Here is a 12,376-nt window from a genome sequence, read left to right as displayed (position 1 = left end):
GGTTTTTTGATTGGTTTGGTTTTGCTTTTTCCAAATAACCCTTCCAGGACTAATTTTTATCTATTCCACTTTCCAAAACTGTGGCCACTTGAATTGATTTCTGAAAAGTTTTACTCTCTAGCACAGTCAGTGCTGCAGAACAACTGTACTGCTCTTTTTGACTCTCAAAATCACACAATAAAATAAGTACACATGAAAAACTAGAGGAGTCTGTCCCAAACAGCCTCAGAAGGAACACCTAAATCCTTCCTCTTCTGTGTCTTGGGCTCTGCTCTTATGTACACATTAGAGGTCAAATTCACAGCTACAGATCCAACAAAATTTATTTATCCTGGTGCAAGGTCAACTGAACCTGCTGCTTTGTGGAAGAAATGTTCAGCCCACAGCTCAGCTATAAAGCATCAAGCAGTCAATAATGAAAACTGAGCTAACACCTTATTTCTGACTCTTTGGTTAAACAACACAAAGGGATTTCTCAGTGACTGGTACAAAATGGGAACTTCTCAGCGTGACATAGAATAATCAAGAAAGCTTTCTGTGAAAGAGGGAGATATCTCTCCTGATTAAACATTCTGGGATGGAAGAAGAAAGTGTGATGGGTAAATATACAGAGATCATATATACAGACCTGCCTTGTGTTTTCATCTATGAGATCAAAAAAAGCTCTAATGGTAGCCAGGATCAGTTCTTTGCACCTAGAAGACAGAATAAGGAAAATTAAATCTAGAAAGGAAAGATCCAGGGTGTTAAAATTGGTCAGAAGAGACTTCACCATAATAATAAAGTGAAGGTAAATTATAGTAGAAAGTTCTAACAGTGGAGAAGAGAGCTATGCACAGTGAGTCAATGAACCTTTGTTCCATTCTCTTACCACACTATGGAGAGATGGTCAGTTGAGGCCCAAGCTCTAGGCACAGCTGAGCTCTGTTCAGGGGAAGAAAACCATTAAGCTTTTGTTAGTACTCAATTCTAAAATTATATGGAAAATTTTCCCCTCATTTAAACATATTTGCACAATTATTAAAAAGAACAGCCCTTATCTTAAGAGTTTCAGAGCTTAGGGTGCAGCAGAATGACTTCTTCAGTCACCCATCTTGCAAGCACTGAGGCACGTGCAAGATGGAAATGATAAAACAAAATTACAAAACTATCTGTGTTAGATAGCAGAGACCAGGGGTGAAAGGGCAGAAAATGGAGAGGAGGAAACTTACCAAAAATTTCTTCAAAGACTGCTTCTATGACTAATCTTACTATTTTAATACCTGATCCTGGCACATGAGAATAGCAGCATGCCAATGAAAGCTGTTCTTGAGAAACCAAGGGCGTCCTCAACAGCAAGAACCATCAGAGCACCACAAAGAAAGGCTGGTCAGTCTGAAGCTGTTACTTGCTTTAAATGGATTTCATGTATTACATTTTAGGGACTAACACTTTCTAAAAAACCTCCCACAAATGGAGCTCATCAACCTATTGCTCAACATGAATCAAATTAATTGAACTATTAATTCATCATTGGGAAGAAAAAAACAAACTGAACTATAGCAACCACAACATGACCTCCAAAACAAACCAAACAAAAACCAGGAGGAACTGGTACCACTACTCAGGAAATCTCATGCAAAATTCTGGTCCCCAACACTCAAGAGAAATGAAAGTAGAGCAGATGCAGAGAAGGGTTACTAGGACAAAGGGAATGCAGAGTTAATCCTCTTAGCCTAGCAGGATCTGAGCTGAGCCTATTTATAGACAGCTTTCTGTACAACACACAGGGAGGTAAACACCAAGGGAATGACAGCTTTTTCATATAGCATTTTAAGCAGATGTCAGAAGAAAGGCATTTAAAAACTGGCTTCTGCAGTAAATGGAAGTTGGAAATGACAAGTTTTCCTCTTCCTTGTGTTTTCCAGCTTCTCCATTGTCCATGTAGGGAACAAGTTGATGGAGAGAGGATGGAACAACAAACTTAAATACTTCCTGATGACCCTTGATTAATTTTGAAAGCATAGATGCCTCAAAAAGCAGAAAATTTGACTTGATGATCCTCTACATCCTTTCAATTCCTAAATTCTTTGAAAAACAACAAATACAAAAAGAAGATGCTGTGCCAGAGTTCTCTTTTATAACAGAACATTCTACTTCTATACTACACATTCGCCTTTCTCCACATACACATCTCTTGCAAAAACACAGGGAAATAAAACCTGAGTTCTGGAACTGAAGAAGTGCAAGCAGGTGGTAAGAAGAAACACTATCAGTGATAGATGATTCCAATCAGTGCCACACATATTCCTCCAGTGAATGGCTCATTTAGACTACATCAACTTGATTTTATAACCATACAGCATCCATCTAGTGTTTGAACATGCAGTATTTTCACATTTATTGACACTATGCTGCCCATATAGCACTGATACATGCACTACGTTAATAACTATCTAACACAGTTCCATGCAAAACCAAAAAAAAAACAGTTTGCTTTTTTACCACAACAGATAAGGCACTGTCATGTTGACTCAATCTTGGTAGAAAAGCCAGTCCTGAACGAACTTGGTAATCTCTGAATCCTCCCGCCACAGAAAGGGTAGTTAAATTTCTTAAATCTTGGGCTTTTAGAATCCAATGATTGTTTACAGCTGTATAAAAATCTATAAAATATATTAAAATCAATCATCATTTTCCCATAAGGATATTTGATATAAAAAAAAGAGCTATATAAACATTAACTAAGAGTTTCTGTAAGCCCCCTAGGAGACATTTGAGCTCTGATTATCACTTTTGATTCATGTAAGAGAGGAAAATTATTGTTTTAACCCAAAGAGGTAGCAGTTAAGAAAGATACATTTTCTTTATCAGCTGAGCACATATATTGTTAGAGTAGCAATCCACAGGTTTATTTGAAGGACAGACACAGATTTACTTGAAGTCCAGAAACAGTCAGTAAGGATTAAACATTGCTCTGAAATCAATTGTAGGATGGAGAATTAATACAAGCACAATAAATCAAATGCAGCAGCTAAAGATAATTCATTCCTCTTGGGTGTCACAGAGAACAATGAAAATTAATGTCTGTTCCCTTTCCTTCACCAATTCCCTCAGTATCTCCATATAGCAGCACAAATACCACAAAACACATATTTAATCAGTATAGTTTAATCAAATCTAGCTTTTCAGGAAGTGTATAGTACATGTGTAATGATTATACTTCATTTTTATGCCACACTTATTTAGGTGAGAGAAGATATGATCTTTTTTGTAAATATTTAAATTATGTAATTACATCTATATTTATATTCTCACTTGTACAACCTTTGGGTATGAAAATCATTAAATTTATCACCTTTTACAGAACTAACACTATCTCATCCAATAAAGATAAAGGTCATTACAGAGGTCAAGTTTCAAAAGAGGAGAAAAAAGAGAAAGAAAATACGCCATTCACTGGAAAGCTTACAAATTTAGTAACATGCCCTGCAACTTATTAAATTACAGATTATTGAGAGCTCCAGGCATTACACAGAAACTCAAGTCCACATAATCCATTCTATATAACATTTGACTTTGAGTATCCTGGCACCCTCAACTACCTGAGTAACAAAGGAACAGATTGATTACAGTAAATAAAGCAGCACATTTTGCTGTTGATTAGCAACAATCTCCCCACCACAGCTTGAGAGGATCAATAAATAAATACCATGTGGTTAGACAAATGCAATACTCACCAGTAAGATATTTGTCCAAAGGCATTACAGGTGCAACATGAGGTGTGGCTTGTGTAATGAGCAGGTTTATGAGTTCAGGCTTAAAATTCTTCAGAGTGAGCAATGCCCTTGCAACAAGACCACCCATGGAATGCCCAACTATTGCCACACTGCTCGGGGCAAATTCCTGATCCTTCAGCAAAGAGCAATCAGACACATCAGAAACAGATCTGACATTGAACTGTTCTTATTTTCTTATCAGCTGTAGATTCCCCCCCCCACTCCAATTAACTTATGGTCTTCAAGGACAACATGAATTAGCATCAACTTAACAAGCTTACAAATTCAATAAAAATGTACTGGCTATCTCATGAAAATGTGCTTAATATGAATTATCCAGCTCAAAAGGAAATACTTTGTAGCCTGTGTAAGCTTAGTAAACTTAAGCTGATTTTAATTTCTGAAGTTTTTAGGAACAGAGGACATCAAAGAACTTTCCCAGAGAAAACTTGATGTAAGGCAATGCTATATGAATATTTTAGTAAACTACAAATATTTACATCTCTACTAGAAAAAGACATCCATTGTGCACAGAAGTACTTATTTGGAAACACAACACAGAACCTCCTCAAAACTCTGGGATTGTCACATACTAAAAATGCGTTAAAGTAATTCTCTATTGCATTATTATCACCTTCAAAATGTCTCCCTCTCCTACTCCTCACTCCTCAGTTTTGCAGCAGGAAGGGCAGCCCAGAATTCCATTCCCAAAGGGAAGTGCTCTACTCAGCACGTGGCACTACTTACCTTGTACAGCTTAAGGATTACTTTGATGCACTCATGCACAAACTTGGTCTGTCGTTGCAGGCTGCCACCATACAATGCAACCAACTCCTCATTAAAGTTGACACTGAAGAAATTAAAATGATACTTGAAGTCAACATCTTCGGCTTTTCTAAGTGCAATGGAGCCAAGAGAACGTACTAGAAAAAGAAATCACAGCAATTAGTCCAACAGTCATTGCTTAGCATCACTTTAGCAGAAAAACACTGAAATACAGAATCAATTAGGAAACAAATACATTAAATCCATTGTTCACCTCAAGTCATTTATAAAAGACATTCTAAACCAAACAATTTCTTTTCAGCTTACTGCTGACAACAGAGGTATTTTATGTCAGGAACAAATTTATACAAGGATCATGTTCCTCCACCTTAGGGCTGCTTTTCTCATCTCATTTGCACCTTCTTGGTGCCACCAGAGAAGAAGGCATCCTTGATTCCAACTGTAGAGGCAGTGCTACTGCTAGGATTTCCTAAAACTCCTTTCAAGGCCATCAAGAAGAAAACTCCTTTGAAGGCCATCGTCTAAGAAAACATTCCCAAACACCACTAAGATAAGTATGGGGGACTGCAAAATCAAATCCTAAAGGACACTTGTCCACCTAAAACCTCGAGTGAGAAAATGTTCACTTTGCAAGGTCTTGCTTCTGACCTGTCTTCCCTGTCTAACCCTGGCTACTGTTCAATTCAGCCTTTTGTGTGCAGAATTGTCCCCAAGTTTCCATGGAGACAATGCAGGATGGGAACAATAACAGCTGCAAATAACAAGGCATGGTAGTAAAAAATAAAAGAGAAAGTCCCAAAAGTGCCTATATAAAATAACAAATGATGGTAACAAAGGTCTGCCCAAATCCAGCACACAAGAACAAGATTCTCCTAGAGTGCAGGTTGAAAGAACAGCAGAACCCTCCTTCTCAGATTGTCTTTTACACAAAGTCTGAATTTTGTACATTTTACAAATTTCATTTTAGTGCCCATGAAAGATGATGAATTAATATTTCAAAAATGCCTGTAACCACGTGAAAAACTCCTGAAGGTGGGTTGTGGGTGAGCCTCTTCTTTCAAGTGAAAGGACAAGAGGAAATGGCCTCAAGTTGCACCAGGGGACATTTATACTGGATCCTCAGAAATGTTTCTTCCCCAAAAGGGCGGTCAGATATTGCTGCCCAAGCTGGAGTTGCCATCCCTGGAGTCATTCAAAACCTGTGCAGATGTGGCACTCAGGGACATGGCTTACAGGTGGGCTTGGCTGGATTAATGCTGGCATTCCATGATGTTAAAGGCCCTTTCCAACCTAAATGGTTCTATGAAGATAACAAGGCCAGCAAAGGCAGCAGCAGCCCCTGTCTTCATTGTTTAACAAATATGAATATATTTTAAACAACTAAGAAAATTACAATAGCAACACCTTCTCTGCTCTTCTAGGCATCAAAATAAAACTGTGTCATCTCACAATAAATTCTGAACAAAGTAAGAATTAATATGAATTAATTTTAACAAAAGTTTTCCAAAATGCACAGATGATGTATTGCCAGTCTCCCTAAATCCATTCCAAAAAGAACATTACTAAAATATTTATTGTTCCTATAGCATGTAGTACTTCTACTCACCTAGTAAGTTTGTTTTTCAGATATTTCCTTTTGATTCCTAAAATGCCCTGAGAGTACCATTCTATTTCCTGCATAGTGATGTACTGCCCTGTGTTTAGAGACAGCATTAATTCACAGATTTGCAATATTTGATGCACAATCACTAAAGTCCATATGGCACCTCTCATAATCATTATGTTTGTAATCTTCTTTGGATGCTATTGTGCCTGGAAGTCTCTATGGCTTTTCTGAAAGTACTAATTGGTAAAATATTTTACACTGTTATAAGCTAAGCAAGTACATTATCAAAAAACTCCAGCTCTCTAAAGGTTCTCTGAAATCAGGTAATTTAATCATCAAATTTAGTGCTAATATAAGGAAAAATTATCACAGTAAGAAATCAGGGCTCAGACCATGTTGGTTTTCCCCGCCCCACACATCCATTTTCTAACACCATGAGAGTGTTATTTACTGTTTCAAAGCACATTTTAGGGAACAAAAATAACAGTCTGACAAACCCAGACTGGAAGGAATAGCAGGTACGAAAGTAAACATTGAAACACAAAACTTCATGTACCATTAGCTTTGGTATTCAGAAAAATAAAAATGCTTTAAAATGATTACTGCTTTTCATTTGGAGTCTAGAAATGTAACAGGGAAAACAAAAGAGGTTGTGTGTAAAGTGGGAAGCCAATGTTAAGGAAAAAACAGCACAATATAAAGATGTAGGGAATAATGAAACTAGAGGGCAAGCTTAGATGAATTTCTATAGCATGTAATTCCTTTACATCACAGACAACAGATGGTTCAGTTTCTCCTAATCAAATTCAGGTCATGTTTTATTTGGCACTAACTGCACTAAACATTGTTCAAATCAAAACCAACTAGATGTTTGCAATCAGAAGTACAGCAAGGGTGCAGAGCTGCCAGAGCATAAACTGCATAAACTGTACTGTCTGTGGCTTTCAAAAGCCTTGCTGCTCCAGAGAAATATTACAGCTTAGCCATTCCACTGATTTCAAACAAAAAACATGGAACTTGACTGTTTGGAATTAAACAGACTAATATGATCAATCATTATGACTCTGTCTGATATTATTTCAAACAGAAAACTACCAAATGCACAAATCTGAGAGAGCTTTTTTTGTATCAAAGCTATAACTCAGCTAAACACTTACCTTGTTTGTAACTGCCAGCATTCCCAGGCAGAAAGAGAACTGGAATTCCTGTCAATAGGAGATTTTTGTTTTCTTCAGCGTAGTTCCCTTCCCCATAGAGATACAGCTCATACGCTGGGTATCGTCTGGCTGTTTTCTTGGGTAATTTTATTTTCTATTGCAAAAGTTAAAAAGAAAACAAGGACCTTATTTATAGAGTTGCAAACAGGAAAATACAGTGGCTATCCAGCCATTTAAATCATCTGGCACATGTGATTTTATTTTTATGGCTGAAGAAATCAGCCATAAAAATATTCTTTACAGTCTAAAGAATACAGAATGAAAAACTGGGTTAGGCTTTAAAAGAAAACTAATTCAAAATGGAATATCAAACAAACTGTTTAATAAGTATTATTTGGCATAATGAATGGCTCCAGTTACTCTAAACAATTAGCTTTGAAACAAACTATAAATGAATGCAATTATGTATCTACCAAAGCTGCACATTCCTAAAGTAAATCCAGCCTTATAACACAGGTGGGGAAAAGAAAAAAAAAAGGCATGTCAAAACCCCAGCAATTCTCCCAGGAGAGGAGCAGCTGAGAGCAAAAACTGGGGCACAAGAGTGATGCTAACTATTCCTGCTGCACTGGAATGGCTCTGGAACCCTTCCCAAGGCCATGGATCGCAGCACAAGGATCCAAGAGTCACACCTGGAGAGCAGTGGGATGTGGGTACCACCTGCTAGCTCAGGGTAGCTGCAGCTCTGGTGGGAATTCTCTCAGCTGGTTCTACAGAGATGTCACCTGCAGTGGAGTTTAACCAACAGCAGTTACCACCTCAAACAGCTCAGCAGGAAAAACAAACCCCTGGTCCCCTGAGGCCTTTTCTGTTTCCTCTCCAGAGCTGGGTCTGTGGTCTGACAAAGTGCCTGGCTCTGGGACAGCTCAAGGTCTAACGTCCATGTCAGCTGTCAGCCAACAACCAGTAACCCCCTAACCTAGCACACATCTGATTCACAGGATTAGGATCCCCAAAGAGAAAAGAACAAAATCTCTCTGATCCCAAGGGCTAGGTGAGGATTAATCTCACACCAGTAAGTCAATCTCTTCGAGTCATATGCCACTGTCTTAATTAAATGTGTTCTTGTTTACTACTACCTTGGTTTAACACCTGCATAGAGGCTGGTTGGTTTCTAATTCTGAGTTTCTAAGATACAGAATTTTAAAAATTTTTATGAGTGCAAATACACTCATTCCAGTGTTTGATTATTTATGTTACAACTATGTAACAATTGAGAGAAAAATAATACAAAGACACATGTATTAAGGTGTAATTTCTATTTTAAGGAAACACTTTTACAGAACAAGGTCAAGACTAAACTCAGTTTTGTATCAGAAATCTCCTGTAGAGTCTCTCTCAATTGCTTCTCTGAAATAGAAGCATCTTTAATTCAAATCATTTATTGTTTTCTCTCAGCTGCATCTACCATAAAGGTGATTTAGCTTTAATTTGATGCCCCCACACTCCTTCCCTTCCCCTGTTCTTGTCTATCTCTGCTCAGCTAATCACTGTTTTCTCCCACCTTGGCCTTCAAAATTTTTGGTATATTGGTTATTTGTAAACTATTTAAATGATGTTTATTATTAATATAGATTAAAAATATCTATTCTATGAGATGTATCTATGTGTGCATATTATTTACATTTGTTTAATATCTTGATTCATTAACACAGTGTGAGACTTTGAGTTAAATTCTTTCAGTGACAAGAAGAAAATTTAAGCTTCATTCAGGGCTTATCTTCAGATCATCCTTTGATCTTTTCCCTTCCTTCATCATCCTGCCTTTCCAGCTTCACTCACCTCACTGTCCCATTCTCATTCCTTTCTGCTGCTCCTTTTGGAGAGGCTTTCAAAATTATGTGAAAAAAACCTTCAGCAGTTCCCATTACTAAACTCAGAGTGTCAGCAAGATGTGCTTATATGACTTCCTGACAGATCAAATCAACTGTTCATCCACAGAAACTTCCCGGTTCATTGTCTTCTCAAAAACTTTTACGGAATATAAAATTAACATGCTGTTCTTCCTTGGGGCATTGTCAAACACAAAAACCCACACAACCCATGAGAATTGTACTGTCAAAATACCGGGGGGTTGGGGGATTTTTTGGTAAATCACAGTTTTTAAATATTATAACAAAGTGGCAATGTATAACTCCAAAGGAAAAGAGACATTCATGTTCCATGACAGTGGGTTTAAACTGTGAATTCCCAAGACATTGCTTATGCAATCAGTTGTAGCAAGCTACAGCAGCTCTTTACAACGTCAGTGCAGGCTTGGTTTTTCACCCCGGTTCTGTAAGAAATTAGGTTTATGTGAACAACTCCTCATTCCTAACTTCTGAGTCTCTTGCCAAGTACAGCTGAACAGGGCAAGGGCAGGTTAAATTCAAACCACGCAGTTCTAAAACTCATGCAAAAAAAGATGATCAATGATCAATTACTAGGCTGACTGGGAGCTAACTCACCCAGATGGGCACAAAAGAAATTAATCTTCTTGTTTAATTGCTCCAGCAGTTATTTGTTTTGTAACGTGACACCAATCCAGAAGCAAGCACAGGTACCTCCCACCGAAACTCCCACCCTGGGGTTTCCTAGCGAAGGCAGCACCACACACACAGCAGGCACCAATAATAAAAAGCTACTTGTAAAGTACAATACCTTAGCAAACCCAAATGAATTCACAGTTTGCCCCCCAGCCCAAAGTACTGTTTTCTGCATGGCAAAAGTGATTACACAGGAAGCAGAAATTCCAGAGGGCAATACAGCCAGCTGTGACTTGCATCTCCTGCATGGAACCACTGCTCACCTTTAAGCCTTGCACCCTGCCTAAAGATGCCCGAGTTTAAGCCCTTACATAATGAGTAAACACAAAAGATGTGGTGGCAGACAAGAGTTTCAGGCACCCGCCAATACTGTCACACGGGTTTTGCCAGTAACTTTCTGTTGGTTGGCTTCAGACTGAAGCTGAAGTAGGTTCTGGCTGCCAGGAGATCTCAAAACTTGCTGTGCAGTATTTAAGTACTTATAACTGCTTAAACGAATTTGTTCTACAGCACTGACAAAACAATCCCTGTAGCCATACCTAATTCCTCTTTTGTAGGCTAAGATGGCTATATCAAGGTTAGGAAATAAAGATTACGACACCCAAAAAATTAACTTTCTGCTTCATTATGAATTTAGACACTGAAGTTTTGCTTTTCATCTTCTTTACTGTGCAAGCCAGCTTGCAACCTGCTTCTGAACTGTTATTTAGAAAAATTACTATTTTTCCCAATGTAAATTAGAACTCACATAATGAAAAATGAATGTTCAGAAGTCAACCAGTTATGCTTTTAAGAAGAGAGAAAATGCTGTAGTATTTACTACTATCAAAAAGAGAAATAGTTTTCTAACAACTGCGTGCTGCAGCATTAGCAGCGAACTTACAAATATGCATGTACATCCTTCCATCACTAAACCAGAATGGTGTGTGGAAAATATCAATTCTCTCAAACTGATCCCAGGTTTTCAAAGAGACTTCTACAAGGCTGTTAGCAAAACAAGAGGGACCTCAGAGGTATTTACAAGCTCTCCCATGTACCTTTCGGGACATGACACCTCCAAAGTGCTCACCGAGAGGACTTTGCACCACTGTTCACCACCTTGAGAGATACGCTAGTAGTCAAAGCTCAGTTCTGCCCTTTTTTGACACACTGGTTACTTCCCACTAAGAAGTCGCGAGAAGGGCCATGAAGTGCAAGGCTCGGCCTCCTGGGCACTGCCAAAGCTGGCACAGGAGCTGGCCCAGCCCCTTTCTCGGCCAACACCCGTGTGAAACCCAACATCCTGGGTTTCACAGAGCCACTCGGAGCTCCAGGCATCGGCAGCTCGGACCGCGGGCAGGTTTTGCACGGCGGCAGCACGAAGCGCCCCGCAGGGTTACAGGTGGGCGGCTCTGCCACCGCCCTGTCCCCCCGAGGGGCACCGCCACACGACGGGGGCACAGCAGCGCGTCCTGCCAGCCCGGCCCCGCTCCGGCCCAGCTGCCCGTGCCCCATTTACCGCCCTCCGCTCCAGCACGGCGGCGAGCCCCGAGTGCGGGGCTGCTCTCCCTGCCCGGGGGAGCGGCGCCTCAGGCTCCCGGCTCCGGGCTCCGGCCGCGGAGGGGCGGGCGGCACCGCCCCGGGAGCGGCAGGTCCCACCTGTTACACCCCGCCACACTCACCAGGTACTCGGGGTACTCGTACATGTAGGTCATGCTGCACCGGTTCTCCTCGTAGAGGAACATCACGTCCCGCACGCCCAGCAGCACCAGGGCCGCCAGCGCCCCGTAGAAGAGCGCTGCCAGCGCGGGCAGCCGGCGGCCCGCCCGCCCCATGGCGCCCCGCGGAGCGGAGCGCTGCTCCCCGCGCACACAGGCACGGCGGGGCGGGGCGGGGCGGGAGCGCCGCGCCCGGGAGGCGGAGCGGGAGGGCGGCCGGGCCGGCGCCTCAACCTGGCCGCCGCCGGCGCCAGGGGGCGGCCGCCATGTTGGGGAGGTCGGGCGGCCGCCGGGCCGAGGGGCCCGCCCGCCATGTCGCGGCTGGCGGGGGAGGCGTGTCCGCCATGATGGGGAGGGCGCCGCGCCGGGGCCGTGAGGGGGCGCGGCCGCTCGGCCCCGCAGCGCTCGGGCGGGCCCCGGGGCTCAGCCAGCCTCGCCAGAGCCGGCACCTTGCCGAAAATAAACCCGCACACCCGCTTGCCACGGACCCTTTGTTTGTTTGCTTTAATTCGGGTTACTTTTAACACCTTACTATCACTGTCTTGAAGCTGTCTGGTGCATTTTAGTCCCTGTGGGACTGCTGCCCCAGCCAGCTGCAGGGCGCACCCAGCAGGGCGGCTGGGGCTCACCAGGGAAAACAGTTAAATATTTAATGACTGAGAAAAAAATAAATTACTGTGGTGGTTTATTTTGTTCCTCACCTTCCCCGAATCTACAAAGAAAGCAAAATCAGCTTTCTAGGGCAAAGGGTATTTATATATGAGGGAAGTACGAAGTAATTGCATTT

At 41.3% G+C, this 12,376-nt stretch overlaps 1 protein-coding gene across 3 annotated transcripts in view; it reads right to left on the bottom strand.

Annotated features, from left to right (window-relative positions):
* Positions 1–11,706, bottom strand: part of PGAP1 (post-GPI attachment to proteins inositol deacylase 1) — a 30,595-nt gene extending 18,889 nt beyond the window's left edge. The window contains exons 1-7 of one of the 3 annotated variants that reach the window (XM_063162465.1): positions 11,554–11,706; positions 7,308–7,461; positions 4,506–4,681; positions 3,720–3,891; positions 2,485–2,645; positions 872–924; positions 629–695 (exon numbers count right to left, since the gene is read on the bottom strand). In XM_063162465.1, the coding sequence (XP_063018535.1) occupies positions 629–695; positions 872–924; positions 2,485–2,645; positions 3,720–3,891; positions 4,506–4,681; positions 7,308–7,461; positions 11,554–11,706 (936 nt within the window). Of the gene's footprint in view, positions 1–628; positions 697–871; positions 925–2,484; positions 2,646–3,719; positions 3,892–4,505; positions 4,682–7,307; positions 7,462–11,553 lie in introns of those variants that run through there. The other 2 variants (XM_063162467.1, XM_063162466.1) reach the window with 2 other exon arrangements.
* Positions 11,707–12,376: the final 670 nt, after the last annotated feature.

The sequence above is a fragment of the Melospiza melodia genome, chromosome 8, assembly GCF_035770615.1.
Source record: "Melospiza melodia melodia isolate bMelMel2 chromosome 8, bMelMel2.pri, whole genome shotgun sequence".
Classification (NCBI taxonomy): Eukaryota; Metazoa; Chordata; class Aves; order Passeriformes; family Passerellidae; genus Melospiza; species Melospiza melodia.
Note: the sequence above shows the minus strand (reverse complement) of the source record. Positions and strands in the feature narration are given on the sequence as shown.